The 18,199-nt window shown below is 45.3% G+C and overlaps 2 protein-coding genes across 7 annotated transcripts; one reads left to right on the top strand and one right to left on the bottom strand.

Annotated features, from left to right (window-relative positions):
- The first annotated feature begins 3,276 nt into the window (after positions 1 to 3,276).
- Positions 3,277 to 9,932, top strand: LOC123077812 (GDT1-like protein 1, chloroplastic). 3 transcript variants are annotated; one of them, XM_044500142.1, is made up of 12 exons: positions 3,277 to 5,684; positions 5,779 to 6,054; positions 6,170 to 6,223; positions 6,663 to 6,724; positions 6,931 to 6,999; positions 7,136 to 7,187; positions 7,398 to 7,472; positions 7,947 to 8,076; positions 8,162 to 8,232; positions 8,657 to 8,704; positions 9,303 to 9,419; positions 9,509 to 9,932. In XM_044500142.1, the coding sequence occupies exons 1-11, from the start codon at positions 5,559 to 5,561 to the stop codon at positions 9,375 to 9,377; spliced, it is 1,038 nt and encodes a 345-aa protein (XP_044356077.1). In that variant the 5' UTR covers positions 3,277 to 5,558; the 3' UTR covers positions 9,378 to 9,419; positions 9,509 to 9,932. The 3 variants fall into 3 exon arrangements, with proteins under 3 accessions (XP_044356077.1, XP_044356078.1, XP_044356076.1); XM_044500143.1 differs by having other exon boundaries at positions 9,504 to 9,932; XM_044500141.1 differs by having other exon boundaries at positions 3,281 to 5,684; positions 9,587 to 9,932.
- Positions 9,933 to 10,136: 204 nt separating this feature from the next.
- LOC123077810 (uncharacterized) lies at positions 10,137 to 16,312 on the bottom strand. Of its 4 annotated transcripts, none has more exons than XM_044500138.1 (11): positions 16,114 to 16,312; positions 15,918 to 16,019; positions 14,993 to 15,109; positions 13,538 to 13,665; positions 13,306 to 13,378; positions 13,121 to 13,221; positions 11,501 to 12,723; positions 11,246 to 11,412; positions 10,679 to 11,157; positions 10,465 to 10,588; positions 10,137 to 10,363 (listed from the first exon to the last, which is right to left on the bottom strand). In XM_044500138.1, exons 7-11 carry the CDS (start codon positions 11,768 to 11,770, stop codon positions 10,327 to 10,329), a joined length of 1,077 nt encoding a protein of 358 aa, XP_044356073.1. In that variant the 5' UTR covers positions 11,771 to 12,723; positions 13,121 to 13,221; positions 13,306 to 13,378; positions 13,538 to 13,665; positions 14,993 to 15,109; positions 15,918 to 16,019; positions 16,114 to 16,312; the 3' UTR covers positions 10,137 to 10,326. The 4 variants fall into 4 exon arrangements, with proteins under 4 accessions (XP_044356073.1, XP_044356074.1, XP_044356075.1 ...); XM_044500139.1 differs by having other exon boundaries at positions 13,538 to 13,640; XM_044500140.1 differs by lacking the exon at positions 13,538 to 13,665 and having other exon boundaries at positions 10,679 to 10,966; positions 11,052 to 11,157.
- Between the last annotated feature and the right edge of the window lie 1,887 nt (positions 16,313 to 18,199).

Here is an 18,199-nt window from a genome sequence, read left to right as displayed (position 1 = left end):
AGTGGTGGTGTAGAGGCCCGGTCGGCGTTGCGGGTGCCGAATACCACGGCAGGGCGGCTGGCCCAGTCGCGGCGGCCGGCGGCAAGGGCGGCGGCGGCCCGTAGGGGCCGGCTAGGTATAGCTGTATCCCCTGGACGGCGGTGACGAGATCGTTGAGGACCCCGGTGATCTCCTCCGGAGTGTAGGCGGCGGCCGATGGTGCGGTGGAGGGCGCCGTCATCTGGGTGGTGGCGGCGCCGGAGGATGCGACCAGCGGCGCGGACGGGAAGGGCAGCGACGCGGTGGAGAGGGCCAGCGGCGCGGTGGTGACGGTCGGCAGCGGAAGCGACGGGATGGGCGGCGGCGAAGACATGATCGGAACTGAGCTACCTGATACCAAGGTGTTAGGAGTTAGGGTTCTGCCGGTTCTAGGGCGGAGATTGTAGGGGAAGGATGGAGGAAGACGAGGACGAGAGCGCGGCGGCCGGCGGCTGGGCGCCGTCCTTGCGTGGTGGAGAAGAGGCGGCGGTGGCGCAAGAGGCGGCTAGGGTTAGGTCTCCCGGCTCCCTAAGGGAAGCCGAGCAAATAATGATTGCTTCTTGCTTGATTAGATTGATACATCTCCTCTCCTTATATAAAAAGGTTTACTTGACTCCTAAACAAACGACCCTAATAATGATAAGATAATTGGGCTAAACCCCTAATAACAATAAGATAACTTGGACCACGGGCTAAGCCCCTAATATGCCGGTCATAACACCCTCCGTCCCACAATATAAGATGTTTTTACAAGCTATGTTAACTTGCCAAAACGTCTTATATTACGGGACTGAAGGGGTAGATCATAAATTTGGTAATCATCATAGCCTAGTCAAGCATGGGATATAACATATACACTTTTTGTTGCAGCTTAAAGATTACGGTGGCTGTCGCAAAATAGGTAATTTTTAGCAAATGGCACATGGATCAGGAAAAATCAATATAAACCCTATTTATTGGCCTAATAACTCCGGTCTCTACCATAGCAATGTTTTTTAGAGTAGCAGAGTAGTAACCAACAAAAATACAGAAGTTTTAAATAGCAGGCTATAGCGGAGGGGCATCACGCTAAACGGTATCCTGTACAATTTAGCGGCGCTATAACTTATTTTCAGGCTGCTGCTATTTGCCATAGCCGCTATTTTAAACTTTGAAAATACCTAGTCCTATCCTTGTACATGCAGTCTTTGCTGCCCTGTATCATGAAAGCTAGGGAGAATGCTGGAGACAGATGACAAGTTTGAACTTTGGAAGGAACATTCTAATTTATCTTATAAGCTCAAACATGGTTTTTCTTGGTGAAACTTCATCTCTTTGGTCGCAAAGAAATTTGCTATATAAGCTGATGAGTATGCAGTATTTATCAAACAGCAAGAACCACACTAGTAAGCAAAACTAGCAGGAATCCTTCAACTTCTGGGTTTTCCTTGCTGTCCATGAACCAGTAAAGATTTTCTGATCACACCAAAAGTTCATTTTTGAGAGTCCAGATTTTGGTCTCATGGATCTAAGCAGCAGATTGCTTCACGTATGCATTTAGAATATGTGCATGTGGTGGAGAGTCTAAAACCATTCTATTGATGATATTTCGTGGTAGTATCCATCCAAAATAAAGACGACATGCCTCTATTAAGGATCTGCTCCAAACATGTCCACTCCCGGACAACGTGAAGCTGCGAACCTGGCAAACAATAGACCTTAAACTACAGATCAGTACCGGAAAGATGGCATTATTTCAGATGATAGATTCCAATTCTCTATCAATACCTACATTATTGAGTGAGAGCATATCGAAAATCACCTGCATTAATATTTCCATCAGTTATTTTCAGAAGCTATATTCTCCTAATGTGACACTATGCCGGCTACACCACCTCTTTGTCTACTTGCACTTTAACCTCCCAAGGAAGCTATATATACCTCTGTCCATCCATAAGACTCTACACTTCAACAGCTCAACTCAAGCACAAATACAACAGCCACATTGGCGTTATCTGAGGCTCTCCGTGCAGTCCCTAGAGCTACTGTGTGAAGACAACTCTGCCAAGCCACAGTTAAAAACCTCCTGGGCTGTCACTTTCAACCTCAACACCAAACAAAATGATGACCCAGAAAGTAAGATGGCTGAAAACATAACAACACAAGTAGCCGGGCCACTGCAACCTGAATCCTACCATGAGATGATGAAACGGCAGCAGAGGAGGCTGCATTCATGGCCTTCTCGGGAGGGGATGATTTTGAAGATGATGAAAATGACGTTTCTGATTGATTCCGAGGATGCGTGCACCTGAAAGTACCACAGCGCTGTCGCTTGCGACTTTCGCATCGCTACTGATTGAATTCGTTGCTAGGCTTGATCATTTGGTTGAAGCTGTTGAGAAGCTCTCCCAGATGGCCAGGTTCAAGCAGCAGACTGGAACCCAACCATTCAGTGCCACAAACAAATTAATGATTAGCAAACCTACAGGTTATAGAACAAAGTGTTCACTCATCTACCACAGTACCTATTGACCTAAAAGTGTTTTTACTCTTTCATATAGGAGTACTAGAAAGGGGAAAGGTGTGTTTAGTTACTATTGTTCGTCAGTGGATCTAGCAAATGTAAGAGAATACACTCATGATCTATTCTAGATAGCTTGAAAAACGTTCTTATATTATAGGATGGAGGGAGTATCCAGTACTGATTAATATTATATGAATAGTCAGCATCATTTATTTCTCGGTAGTCACTAGTAGTGAAATGAAGTGGGGCTTTAACATACATACTTCCTCCGTTCCTAAATATAAGTTTTTCAAGAGATTTCAACAAGTGACTACATACGGAGCAAAATAAATAAATGTATACTCTAAGATATGTCTACATACATCCGTATGTTGTAGTCCATTTGAAATGTCTAAAAAGACTTATATTTAGGAACGGAGGGAGTACATCTGACGGTGGTCAGAATTATGCTGCCGATCAATCAAACTGTATGGAATGAGTTTTTCACACTTCTTCTCTGTTAAAACTTGATTTCCTCTTGCTGATTGAGCTTATCATCACCAACTCACCAAGTGCATTTGCCTTTCAGCTAAACACAGTCGAAGCAAATTCGACACACTACCAGACTGCATAAATAATGTTAGGAATTAGCTCTGCTCGCTGTGCATCCTACATAGTGCGTACTATCAAATCCAGAACACTAGAACAGTGCATAGCATCGGCGTGCAAAAGTAACCTCCATCGTCCTATCTGCCCAGCGGCACCAATAAGCCCGGAGGAGATCCAACATTGACAGTGTTGGTTCGTGATACTGGACTCCACCTCCTCCCTCCCTCCCTCCCCGAGGCGCTCCCGCAGGCGCCCCCGGGAGGAACCCTAGCGCCGCCTCCCCCCGCCCCCCTCGCCCCGCCCTCCTCCCTCGCCACTTCGCCGGCCTAAGGCCGCGTGGCGCTGGCGGCGGCGGGGCTGCTCCCTCCCGCGCGCAGGTGGGGGCCGTCGCGGGGCGTCCCTCCTTTGCTCGGTGGTGGCGGCCGTCGGGCCGGCCCTGCCCCTGCTCCCTCCCCTCCCCTGGCGTTCTGGTGGCCGGCGGCGCCGCCTCCTTCCTCTCCAGCGCAGCCCGTGGGGTTCCGGCGCCCTGGATCGTGCTGGTGGCGGATCTGGCCCCCGGCCCAGATCAGGTCGTGTGGTGGTTGGCGGTGGCAGTGGTGGCCGGCGGCCGTATTTAGGTTGTGGCGCTGCAGCTGGGGTCCGTCTACTCCGGTGGGGTGGGGGGGCTCCGGCTGGACCTGGCCAGGGCGCGGTGGCGCTGGTGCTGTGGTGGTGGCGGTGCGTGTCCGCTTTGCCGACGTCTGGTGAGCGGGCGGCGCGGGTTGGGACAGCGGCCCTGCGTGGTTGTTGCTCTGGCTGTGGGCGGTGGCGGCGTGGTGGGTCGGCTCTCTTGGTGTGGAGGCTGCCATTCGTCGTGTCTGCATCATGGCAGCTCGGCGGGCCGGCTGGGACGGCGGCTGGCTTTTCGGCGTCGACTTGTCTGTAGGCGGCCCGTTTCGACCTTCGGTCCTCTCCTCGTCGTCTAGTTGCTACCTTCGTCGAAGGTTCGGCCCTCCCCCGACAATGGTCCATCGCTCGTCTCGCGCCCGGCAGCAGTACCAACCTCGTCTCGCGCCCGGCAGCAGGACCGGCCTTGTCTCGCGCCCGGCAGCAGGACTATGCTCGTCTCGTGCCCGGCAGCAGGACTATGCTCGTCTCGTGCCCGGCAGCAGGACCGAGCTCGTTTCGTGCCCGGTGCCCCGGACGGGTCGATGGAGGCCAGTTTTGGCCGACCTATTGGGTTTCGGCGTTGGGGGCAGCTCAGGGGTGCGAAAGGCGGCCCTTTCCGCCCGTATCTTTGGTTGGGGTTGCGGTGGGTCTCGAGCGAGGTGGTGTCAAGGTCTGGGATGCCGGGGTGGCGGCCCCTGGTGGTGGTTCCGCGGTGCTCATGGGCAGAGCCCGTGGTTAGGTGCTGCCCGGTGGCCATGGTCGTGTGGGCGACGTGGTCGCTGGGGTGTGGCGTCCGGTGGTGGTGAGTGTTGGCCGGGGTGAAAACCTGATCTATTCGCGGATGGACCGGCGGCGGCGAAGCTCGTTTCCTTCTTGAAGGCGTCGTCGCGGCTCTCATTGCCCGTCGTCTGATCCTCGGGTCGGGCGGTGGCGGCGCTCTGGTGTCGTAACCTTTCTGAAGGCGCCGCCTTGGAGCACATGGTTCGTCATAGGCGGCTTCATCTCTTCGCGGTGGCATGCTCACGGTTGAGGACTCCAGGTTCTCTTGTAGTACTAGGCTCAGCGCCTTTGTTCCTGCCTTGGGTGCGTGCGTGTGTTGTACTGGCGTGCGTTTGTATCTGAGTCGGTCGGTGCTTTATATATAAAGTGGGGCGAAAGCCTTTTTAGGTATAAGCCCGGAGGACACAGCCAGGGTCGTCCAATCCAAGCAAAGACAGATAACGGTAGCTACATCCTTCCTTGACCAGTCATTCAGTCAAGCAAACCTTAACCACCACGGCATGGCGCACGGAAGAAAACGCACGCCAGTAAAAACCAAACTAAGCAAACTACGATTAGGAGAATCGACACGAGCATAGAGTCGAGCACCTGGTGCGCATTCCGGACATGGCGGCAGGCGAACACGCACGGGGTCCCTCGCAGGACCGGATCGTCCCTCCTAGGGGTCGATCGAAGTGCTAATGCAGCAACAGTACCGTCTACGGCGACGGATGCTCACTCTCTCGACGACTCCGGCGAGCTCCTGGCAAAACTGACGACCGGCCAAGACAATGCTGGGGTGGAGCGTGGACGTGCCGCCGCCGCAGTTGCCCAGCGAGCCTTTGAACGTGGGCTGGCCCAAAACAGTGGGCCAGGCCTCTCCAGGAAAATGGCAGCCATTTGAGCCTACTTACCAACAACCCGTTCGAACTCTATCCACTCCCAACGGCCAAGAGCAAGCGGCTGGCAACCGCTCAGTCCGTCCCGCCCCGACCCCGCACCCGCCCCCGCCCCCGCAGGTCGCAGCCACCGCCGCGGCGCCATGGCCTCCGTCACCTCCTGCTCTTCCACCGTTTTCACCTCCTCCTCCTCCATACCCTACCGAACAAGGACGCCTCGTCCATCTCTCCGCCCGCCGCCGCGTCTCGCCGGCCTTCCGGGCCGACCGGTACAGCGCACACGATCCCTGAGCGGAGGACAGAGATAGATAGCTCCCCGCTGTACCGGAACACCTGACACGAAATCCCCTCCGATCGATGCAGGTGCTGAGGTGCCCAGCTAAACGCGACCCGGGCGAGCAGCCGCTGCTTGGAGCTCCTGTGGTTTCTGACGAGAGAGAGGCGCTGGAGCCGGCAGGCCGGGACAGTGGCGGGCTCGCGCCGTCCGATCCGTCGTGGGGGCTCGCGTTCGCGGCGGCGGCGGGGGTGCTCATGATCCAGGGGTCGCAGCAGGCGCTGGCCGGCACGCAATTCATGGGCCTGCAGCCGCCGGCGGACGTGCTGGGGGATCTCGGGGACATCAGTACAGGTTTTGCTTCAGTTAGGAGAACTGCCTCTGCCCTTTCAATTTGACGCTTCATCAGTTCCTTTTATTTCTTTTCATCAAGTAAATGCATGTCGCGTACATTTCTGATGCTCCGAAATTCAATTTCAGGCTTTTCTGCTGATTTTCTTTTCTGAGCTAGGAGACAGGACGTTTTTCATTGCGGTGAGTATATCCATGCATACAGTTTGATTATTTTGCCATGGTTAGAATTGACAGAGGCGCCTTCAAGACTTCGTATACAATACTTGCCTGCATTTTCTATTCCGCAAACTACACGTTGAAACCGGCAGACTGAACTAAATTTTGCATGCATACATCCAGTTCAAAATCCGGTTCGATCAAACCGCAAAACCAACTATGAACATTGAAAATCCCCTACCACTAGTAGTGCATTCTACTCCCTCCGCCCCATAATATAAGAGCGTTTTTTACACTACACTAGTGTTCAAAAACGCTCTTATATTATGGGACGGAGGGAGTAATTCACAAGTTATGTGGCTTCCTATTTACTTCTCACTCTGTGCTATACAAGTAATTCGATACCAATGTGTACACAAAAATGAGTCATTGATAAGTGCTGCAGTTTCATGTGTTTCAATAGGCACTTTTAGCAGCTAGAAATTCTGGAGGAGTCATTTTTCTGGGCACATTTGGAGCACTTGCGTAAGTACTACAGATATATTTTTCATGCTTTTTTCTATATGCTACGTTGCTTCCTCCCATACAGTTACATGCTTATGTGCTTCTACTTATAAATTTTATGTTATACAGGAATGTAAAGTTTGCCACAGTCAGTAAATTATAAAGTTCCGCTTTTACTTGAACATGTCAGACTTATAAACAAGGTTGATCTTCTTGGGTATTAACAGGGTAATGACAGTTATATCTGTAGTTCTTGGTCGAGCATTTCACTACGTTGATGGCGTCCTTCCATTCAGGTGATTGTACATGTTGTTGAAGTTTTAAAGAGGACCTTCTATCTGCCACCCTTAGTTGGCGACCTTCTGTTTGCTGCTCTTAGTGAATAACCTTCTAACTGCTATTCTTATCTGATGTGCCTCTTGGCATATGCAGTTTTGGCGGTACAGATTTCCCAATTGATGACATTCTTGCTGTGTGTCTCTTGGTAAGCAAAAAAAAAATCTCATATTATTGTTACATTTACAAAAATACAATGTGTTGAAATCATGATCTATGAGACTATGACATACTCAAATATGTACTTAGAAATCAGTTGTTCTGTAAACAAGTTTAAGTGTGTGCAGGGTTATTACTATTGCATTCCTTTTTGAGGTCTACAAACATCGTCATGCCTGACAAGCTTAATTGGATTTAGGTATACTATGGAGTTACGACATTACTTGATGCGGCTTCAGGTGATGGAGAAAAGATGAATGAGGAGCAAGAGGAGGTAGAATTTCAAATTTCAAATTCTTAGGTTTAGTCTACCATATCCTTAAATTTCAGGTCACAATATTCATGACATGGATCTTAGAGAAAAACACATTCATACCTTTTAATCAACTAAGACTTAACTGATGAATATACTGCTCTTCCAACTTTATATTTAATGTCTTGGTTTATGCATAATAAACTTAAGATAATAAATCTTCTTGGCCTTCTATCGTGTACTTATATTCTAAACCCTTTAAGAAGTACATCAATATTATCTATTACATGATAAAGGGCATAGTCTTCAAAGGAAGTATGCAAAAAGGCCACGCATACAAGATCACTGACATTAATATACTGCAATAGTTATAGTTACATATCTAATTGATAGCCTTTGCAGTTGCTTGGTGCAGTTGATGATATTCTTGTGCTTGGCCCTCTTTCTGTCTGATAGTGAAACTGCTTTATAACACTATATACTGAAAAATGGCAGGCTGAGCTAGCAGTTTCGAAGTTTTCTGGAAATGGTGCAGGATTAGTGTCTGTCGCCAGTACTCTTGCTAGCACATTTGTTTTGGTTTTTGTTGCTGAATGGGGTGATAAATCATTTTTCTCAACAATTGGTATAGTTCTTACTACCATTCCATACAAGTGTGAGATCCTATGTTCACAACCAACATTGACACTTGTTTCCTTGTTCTTTCACAGCACTTGCTGCGGCTTCGTCCCCTCCGGGTGTCATTGCAGGGTCGCTTGCTGGTCATGGTGTTGCAACATTGGTAAGAAACAACAGTACTTGACAAAAATGGTCCTAATTTGCATAAACATTCTCGTGATAAGTTATCTGTAGTCAAGGTACTAAAGCACTGTAACATTGCAATTGATAGAATGCTGGAATTCTTTAGGTCTTTGGTCATTTGTCTGAGTCCTACTTATTCTGTTGTTGTGCCAGCCTTGTGTTTTGCAACTGCCTTCTCTTGTTGATCAGTTTCTGTATGTGCTTGTTAACTTAACACCTTCAGTGTATTATCAGGATGCAATGTTTATTTAAGTTCTTCTAAGGAACTTCTTTTAGTTAAAATCTACTCTGTTTATTGAACATAAACACTATGAGCAGCAACTATGTACACGCCAGTTATTCTGTTGATCATTTTGGCTCTGGCTCTTATGGAGATTGGCATTAACCTATTTCTCCTCCCGCAGATTGCAGTTCTTGGTGGATCTTTGCTGGGGACATTCCTATCTGAAAAGGTAAATCAGTACTACCAAGGGAACCTGATTTCTCCTGTGAATGGTTTTTCTTTTCTGACTAAATCCCTAGCAAGCGGCATTGTTATTTAGAAGAAACTACAGGGGAGGCCAAGCCTCGAACCCGGGTGGGCTTAGCCTCTAGCCAACTGAGTGATGCTCAGTTCTCCGTGTAAATGGACTTTGGTGGTTTCACTCCCTTGTTTAAATTGCTACAGATTTGTGGTGTGGATTACATTTGTTTGTCACTCGATCAACCCCTTAACTTATAATTTGTTAATATAATATCAACTAATTCTTTTACATAAACAACCCGTTCAATTTCGTGCACTAATGAGCTCATGCAAAAGCGTAGGCCATCATGAGAAGGCGCTGTAAGAGAAATCTGCTCATACTTAAACACAGGCTATTATAGAAAAATAACAGAATATTTTATCGCCTCCATTTTATTATGGTGAATAATGTCGACTGTAGGGACTTCTTGTCAGCCGTGGAGATAAATACTCCATGTGTATCTGCCACATTTGTAGGAAACTTGAGAAACTTAAGACAAATTCCTGCACAATTTATGCCCAACAATTATGTCTCCATTCTCGTGCAGATTATATCATACATCGGAGGGAGCCTTTTTTTAGCATTTGCCGCTGTGACACTAGTTGAAATCGCGACTTCATGACTTGAGAGGGGACCCAAGATTCGCCGACATGGTACATAACAGGTGTGCATCAGATACATCATTTACTTGCAAAATGTTGCTACAGATAAAATGCCATCCTCTAAGAAAACATTGATTTTGTCCCAGTGCAGAGAAATCAGCAGTTTAGCTATTTCCATTGTGTAATAACAGTGGTACATTGATATGCTGAAAGTCTTGATTATCCACAGGAAATATACTGTTCATATGGGAACACCGTAGCATGCATTGGATGATTTGTTGTTGCTGACGAGAATTTCTGCCTCCTTTTCCACGGCATCCCTTTATCAGCATGATTGGTACTGAGACTCGGAGCACGTGGAAACCTCAACTCCAAAGAGCATTATTTTTTTTACCTGTAGATGTCATTTGGGATGGGACCTGGGACAAAGAGCTGTAGATGGCATGTAGCCTTTTATCTTACCCTTACCTTTTACCAAAACATTGTTCAGGGAAAGCACACTGATTTGTTCAACAGTCACAGCACCGTGTAGTCATTACAGAAAGTCTATGGCACTGTTGAATTGTTTCAGTCTAGCACAGCACTTGGTCTTCCTACAGTACAGAGGTGATAATTGTTGCGAGGAATCATACAGTGAATACATCGTCATATGAACAGAAGCAGCCTGTTGCAGATCTCAGTTTGCCTCGTGCTTTTCTGGTAACAAATTTACGACAATACCCCTCCGGGAGAGCAAAAATGATTATGCTCAATTATATACTACTATGTGACAACATCCAAAAATCTGAACCAATCTTTTGAATTACAATCATAATACTACTGTAGCAATAAGGGATACTGGCCAATTTCTCAGCGACGAGGACTAAGCCAATCTAGTTATTAGAAGTTCACATCATAGGAAGAACTACTCGAACGGCATCTCTGTTCTTGGGATTTCCCCTGTAAATGGTCATCGTCTCCTCGTCGAGATCAACCAAGACGGTGCATAGAGTATACAGCGTTGGCCCTGAAAAGTAGTCACCGGTGAAACAGGTCGTGTTTTTGTAGCAAACCCCCTAATTTTTTGGGTGCCCAACATACATGAAAAATGGCGTGCACTGAGATTACCTGTCATAAAGATCGGGTACTTGTCGTCGGCCGTGTCTCCGAGCACCGCGAGCGCCTTCTCCTTGGAGTCCATCGCGCACTGCGCCGCTCTCCTCTCCCTGCTCATGGAGTTCTCGTCCTGCACCTGCGTAAATATCCATCCACGCGACACATGGAAGTTTACTCATCGCTCACTGAGGTGAAGAGCTTGTTGAGCTGTACTGATCATGTCTACCTGCTCCACTTGGAGATGGCGGTACATGTTCGCGTGGAAGGAAGGCACCGGGCCGGTCTCGTGGACGGCGAACCGGTTCCGGGAGGCGGTCTCGACGGTGACGATGCGCCGGGCTCTGACGCCCATCAGGTTGTAGCAGTGCCCGATCGAGACGCCCGGCGAGCACACCCTGTGCATCGCGTCGTCGAGGTCTCTCGCCTCCAGCAGGTCCCGCGACACGAAGTTCAGGGCGATGGCCCCCGCGGCGACCTCGCCGATCGCCGGCGGAACCGAGTCGAGCGTGAAGGCCTGAACATGTCGAAATGCAGCAAGGATCGTGACAGTCCAGTCGCGTGCGTCTGGCTGGTCTGAGGGGGGCGTACAGTACACGTACCACTCCGTTGCTGTTGAACCCGAAGGCGCAGGTCGGGAGCTCGCCGGCGTAGGTGTAGGCGGTGAAGGAGGATGCGCCGTCCGGCGACGTCGCCTTCACCACGTAGCTGGACCGGAGAAGGCAGGAACGCAGGATCAGCTGTGCACGCGACGATCGATCGGACACGGAGAACGAGCAAGGCGACCAGTACGTACGTGTGGCCGAGCAGCGCGACGTTGGCGTCTTCGTTGTGCGCCGCGAACGCCGTCGACTCGCTCACCATCAGGATGTCGGAGCAGTCGTCGTCCTCCTCCTCTCTCCGTTCGTGGTCCTTCTTTGGGATGAACGGACGAATCTCCTTCCTCAGGTTGACCAGAATCACCTGCTCAGCACGCACATTCAGTAATGCTCAACGAAAACTCCCACGTCGCCGACGGCCGGGGGAAGTTGATGAGAAGGAGAATCTTTACGTGCAGGAGAGGAACCCCACTGCCGTCCGCCATGCCCACCAGCTCGTCCCAGTACCGGGGGTACCTCTCCCTGTTGGTGGCCTGGAGAGCGGCGAGGAGCTGCTTGCCCGCCGCCGTGGACGCGAACGGCAGCAGCTGCTCCTGCAGGAAGAGGTCCACTTGCATCCTGCTCCTGATCGTCTCGCTGAATCGCTGCCCCACGGCGAGGCCCAGCTGATATCCGTCGGTGCAACGGCCGGCGTCGAAGACCTCCAGCTCGCCGGCGTCCATGCGCGATCCAGCGTGGGAGCTTCCGCGACAGAAGGTATGCGACCAAGAGGATGTTGCTTTTGCTGCTGCCTTATCTTCAAATAGCTGTTTTGTTTTTTGAGAAACTCAAATCGCTGTGGTGTGATTTCCTTCTGCCAAGCCTGCGTCTAAATTTGGCCCATCAAGGTCCAGCATACCTTTCATATCAGGATATTCGCGCGGGAGCTATATCTCGCATTCAGCGAGGAGAGCTCCGAGAGCTCCTATGTGACGCATTCTGCGTCAACTAGGTGTGGCTTCGCACAAAAGCAGCTGATTGGCGGGCTTTGTCGGCCGCGAGGCGCGCGTTTCCCTGAGTTTGAACTGTTTCTACCGTTTCGCTGTTCCTACTTCGTGAAGCTGTTCCACTGTTTCGCTGTACCTGCTGTTTCGCTGTTTTAAAAATTTGTTCCACTGTTTTGCCGTACCTGCTGTTTTCCTTTTATAAACTAAACAACTGTTTTTACTGTTTCCCAAAGAAATCGGTTTCTATTTCTGAACCCAGGTGCTGTTTCTACTGTTTCCCAAAGAAATCGATTCCTATTTCTGAACCCAGGTGCTGTTCCTATTGATTCAACTAGTTTTTAATTATAAAAAAAACATGAAATTTCATTTTACATTTGTTACAAAGTGGTAATTCTAAAACTGTCATAAAAGTGGTAAGCTTACAGCTTGATGAAATTGAGTGATGATAGTATCACCAAGGCGTCATGAAAGACAAAAAAATGTACATGTCTTACTGCTCGTTTATAAAACTGCTTCAGCTGTTTTCAGACATTGTTTACAGCTGAAGGTCTTGGAAGAAACTATCACTAGACCAGCAAGAGAAAAAAAGATAGCTCTATCGATAAGGAAACATTTTTCCCATGGAAGTATTCCTTTGAGTTGAATCTTGCAGTGCAACTTCCCTTGAAGGTGACAATATTAATGAGACCCTTGAGAATAGAAAGAAGAAATATGTTAATTGGAAATACAGGTGCAAAACATTTCATCATTTAGATTCTTTTGGGTGAACCCTGTTACACTAACTAATAGGAATAATCATACCCTTGAGAATAGAAAGAAGAAACATGTTAATTGGGAATACAGGTGCAAAACATTTGATCAATGGGTTTCTTAGGGTGAACCTTGTTACACTAACTAACAGGAACTGCTGATTTCAGAAGTTACCTAAGGTGACTACGTATGCAGAATGAGTAAAGATTGGCCTTCAAAGCTTCACTTGAATATGTGGAAACCCCGTTGAAACATATACAGGTTTGGTATGAAAGAACGGGCTCTAAGATAACATCTCTTTTCTGTCCTTGGGAGACAAATAAATAGAGAACTTACATGTCTCTGCAGGAAAGAAGTTACTCAGGGCAGCTGAATTTCATTGTCCTTGCAAGTTACAATCTCAAAAAGGAATTTTGACGTAGAGCTTGTAAATCATCCTACAGTATTTTAGAAAAAGTGCAGTTTAATTCCTGATATGTTCCAATTAATGACCAAAAAGGAAAAATATGTCTATCGCTTACATTAGAGAACCCCTCCAATCCGAGACCTTTGTACTTGCTAACATACTGAAGAAGGAAAATTCCTGAGTCATACCTGTGAAAAATAATAATAGCACAATCAGTTCCATACTCAAGATGGAAATTATTGTGAATTTAAAATACTTTTAATCTCTTTTTTTAGGAGAAAGAACCAAAAAGTTGGTGGTGGCTGGTACAAATCTTGTAAAAGGGGAGATTTCCATGGAAAACCCACCTGAAATTGACCTTGGGAGCTGGTACAAATCTTGATTCAAAGTTTCCTATCTTGAAAGAACTAGAATTTCCGAATGTGGCAGCAAACAAAACCTTGAAGTTTGCTGCTTAATGTTGTATATAAATTTCCTTGGAAGAAATATTTACTAGATTCTCAATAAAAAATTGTTCCTTGAATAATGTTCATTGGATAATGTTCTCAAATAAAAAATAAAATAAAATGTTCTTCAAATAAAAAATGTTCTCTGAAGTATAAAAATGTTCTTCAAGTCAAATAAATATTTCCTCGGCATCAACAAATAATGTCACTAGAAAAAATGTTCCTTGAATAGTGTTCTGTAAAATAATGATAACTGTATAATGTTCCCTGGATAACGTTCGTTGCAAAATGTTCCTGGGTGCCAAAAGAAATTAGTTGAACAATGTTCTCCGAAGCTTGAATAAATAATTGTTCCATGAATAATGTTCCCTCAATAAAAAATTGCTTAGCACTTACAAAATAGTTCAAACATTGTTGAGGGAACATCAAAAATTAGATTATTAAGGGAACATTGATGAGGGAACATTATTTGGAGAACATTATTCAGGGAACGTTATTGGGGGGACAAGAAAAATAAACATTTAATTGGAGACCATTATTAAAGGGACATTCTTCAAAGAACATTATAGGGGAACAAAAGAAATTGAACATTTATTTGGGGAACATTATTAAAGGAACATTAATGAGGGAACATTCTTCAAGGAATTTTTTTACTGCATTCTGAATATAATAATGTTCCCTCAATAACGTTCTAAAAAAACACTAAATTGTTCCCTAATAAATAATGTTCTCTGAAGTTTAAAAATGTTCTTCAAGTCAAATAATTTTTCCTCGGCATTAACAATTATTTGGGGAACATTTTGGAGAACAATATTAAAGAAGCATTATTTAGGGAACATTATTGGGGGAACAAAAAAGTTGAACAATATTTGGGGAACATATTAAAGGAACATTAATCAGCAAAAATTGTAGGGGAACTATAATTCCCTGGTTAATAAAAAAATGAACATTTAACTGGGGAACATTATTAAAGGAACATTATTTGGGGGGACAAGTATTGCTCTGATGATAATTGAATAATGTTCCTTGGGGTGAAGAATTTTTTGTTGTTGCTTGAATAATGTTCCTTCAATAATGTTCTAAAAAAACACTAAATTGTTCCCTAATAAATAATGTTCTCTGAAGTTTAAAAATGTTCTTCAAGTCAAATATTTTTTCCTCGGCATCAACAAAAAGTATCAACCTAATATGTGTACATCTTGCAAGTTTCATCTTGTATTACTAGGTTAACGTCCTATATCAAAAACTATAGTCACATCACCTACTATCACTTAAAAAACGAACACTGGCCTACAGTGCACAGATATATACATAGAAAAAAAATCGATGGACCATGAGCTCAGACCAAGAGCTCACCACGACTGTTTTGAAATAGGATGTCGAATAAGCAGTGGGGCCGTCGAATGGAAGTTCCTAGCACCGCGTGCCTTGATGAGCCCCTTGTCCTCTCTCTGCTGTACCGATGGAATACTTCTGCAGAAGAAGGACAAGAGACATAGCAAATTTTGAGCTTAAACTGAAAAACAAAAAAAATGTCGTGGTGTGTGCCAAACTAGTTCAATGTTGAGCTCAAACAATTCACATTATGAATACAAATAAACACATTACAGAAACTTCAGACTGTTCTTTTGGTTACGTCGGTATGGGCACGCACGCAGAACAAATGTGAATTCTAAACATTATTATTCATGAACAGCACAAAGAGGAAAAGCTGAGTATCTGGACCATTATTACATCGGTATGGGCTCCATTATATATTAACATTTTGTGCAGGCACGCACGCACGCAGAACCATACAACAAACAGTCTGAATGGCTCTATGAAAATGTTATTCCTTGGAGCTTAAAATATTGATAGGTGCTTGCTTCTCGACAAAATACATCCTAACAAGTGTCCATCATGCTGCTACACATCACAGAAACTAACAAAACATATAATCAAGAGATGAGGACTTCTGCATCATCCTACAAAAACACACCTATCATCATCAACATCAACACACACACACACACACAAACTCTGAGGAAGCACATGAACAGACACCCTCCTACCATCATTATGCTGCATTCACACCCTGAATCCAAATTCTGAAGGCAACCCTCTTGTCTAGCCTCAGATTCACCCAAATCAGAATGAAAAAATCGCTCCACTGCTGCCACCAAAACCTCCTACAAACCCTAGAAACGCTGGACCGACACAAATGGGACAAAAATCGCCTCGATCTGGTGATACCACACACAGAGAACACGAACAACACAGCGGGGGGAATTAGGGGCATTACCTTGAAGATGACGAACTTGACGGAGCTTGATGGAACCCTAGACGACCCCGACCTTGAAGGAACCCTAAACGACGCCGACGCCGACGAGGAGGCACTGACCACCTGCAAAAAAAACATCCATCGCGACGACGTCAGCCAGATCTGATCGGCGATGCCTCAGACGAATCGAGGGGAGAGAGGCCCATCGGCTGCTTACCAGGGCGGCGATCTTTTGCCGGAGTGGGATCCCTGGAGGAAAAAGCAGATGAAGAGGGAGGAAGGGGAGTGCGGCACGAGGGAGGAAGAGGAAGAGGGATGCGGCATGAGGAAGAGGAAGGGGGAGGCATCTCTGGAGCGACGAAAGAAAGAAACAGTGAGCCGCACGGAGGAAGGAAATGAGACAGCGAACAGGTAGTAAAAAGGCCGGCCCAAATCAGTTGAAGGGGTGTGCGGCGCGCCGACACTTTGACACAGAATGCGTCAAATAGGAATTTCCTTCAGCGAGATATATGGATCTCTCACTGAAGCGTCACGAGTAATCGGCTCAGCCCACTAGCGATCCAGCCTGGGATCTCTAGGTTGCTTCGTCGCACGGATAGCCACTGAGCCAAGATCGAGTTCATGTTGAATAACTTGGGCGCAACCTACTAGAATGAAAAAAGCTGGTTTTTTACACAGGTTTTCTGTTTTCTTTTCTTTTTTCATCAGGTTTTCTTCGTTTCTTTTTCCCTGTTTTTACTGAATTTTTTATTTTCTTTCTTCTTTCTTCATTTTTATTCGCTTTTCTCATTTTCTTTTGTTTTTTGTTTGGTTTTGTTACATCTTCTCTCTTTTTTTGTTTTATTCCTTTTTGTTTTTCTTTGTTTCTTTCATTGTTTTTATATCAGATTTTGCATTTCCTTTTTTCTTTGGTTTATTTTGTTTCTTTCTCGCTTTTCATTTTTTGGGGTTCTTTGTTTCTTTTGGTTTTTATTATACACTTTTTTTATACGTCAACCATATTTTTTAATACACGTTTAACACTTTTCCAATAGAAATTTAATATTTTTAATACATGGTCAACATTTTTTCTATACACATTTTTAACATTTTTCAAATGCTTGATTAAAATTTATTGAACACAAGATTAATATTTTTTGAATACTTGGTCAACACTTTTCCTATAAACACTTTTAAACATTTTTAAATAATTGATTAAAATTTTCTAACACATGGTCAACATTTTTTACTAAGAACGTTTAACATTTTTTAAATGCTTAATTAACATTTTTAAATGCAATATTTAACATTCTTTGAACACATCGTCAACATTTTTTGAAACACAATTAACATTTACAACTGCTTGATTAACATTTTTTAAAATACTTGTTCAACATTTTTCTAAATGTTCAATTAACATTTTAATATGCGTGATCACATTTTTTCATCTTTTTTATACATGTTGAACAGTTTTTCTATACACATTTAACATTCTTTCAAATGTTTGATAAACCATTTTCAAATACTAGTTCAATATTGTTTTTTGAAATGCTTGATGAACGTTCTTATATACATTATCAAACTTTTTTCATCATATTTTTAATACATGGTCAATATTTTTTTATACACATTTATCATTTTCCAAATGCTTCATTAACATTTTTCAAACACTTTTTGAATTTTTTTAGAAATTCTTGATTAACATTTTAAAATACATCATACACATTTTTTGTATATGTAATAAACATTTTCTCTATACATATTTAACATTTTTCGAATGCTTGTAAACATTTTCAAAAAAAATATGTCGATTTATTTTTTCTAATATATTTAGTTAGAATATGGGGGCTGCTACGCGTAGGCCGGCCGAAAAAGATCCGCCGCCTCGCGAGCCGTCGAATCTAACACAGATCTAGCAAGGTGAACTTCTTTTCTCTACTTTACAACAAAGGCCTTGTTGCAGAGTTGCATAATTTTTTTGCAACAGAGGTTGTGTTGCAGATTTTTTTGCAACAAAGGTATTGTTGTGGATTTTTTTGCAACAGAGGTCTTGGTGCGATTTTTTTGCAACAACGGTCTTGTTGCACATTTGTTTTTCGCAACAGCAGTGATGTTGCGGAAGTGGACGGCTCCTTGCATCGTCGGAGTCGACCGGAGATCGTCTTCATCACCCGATAGCAGCAGGAGCGGGTGTTGTCGATCGATAAGAGGGAGGAGGAGAGAGGGTGGGTGGTGGTGGAGGTGGCCGACGATCGCGACAGCAGAGCGCGTGCTAGCCGGTGTCAGCGGCGGCGCAACGGGGGTGCTCGCCATGGCGCGACTGG

The sequence above is a fragment of the Triticum aestivum genome, chromosome 3D, assembly GCF_018294505.1.
Source record: "Triticum aestivum cultivar Chinese Spring chromosome 3D, IWGSC CS RefSeq v2.1, whole genome shotgun sequence".
NCBI classification, from domain to species: domain Eukaryota; kingdom Viridiplantae; phylum Streptophyta; class Magnoliopsida; order Poales; family Poaceae; genus Triticum; species Triticum aestivum.
The sequence above is the reverse complement of the archived record's forward strand: the minus strand, read 5'-3'. Positions and strand labels throughout refer to the sequence as shown.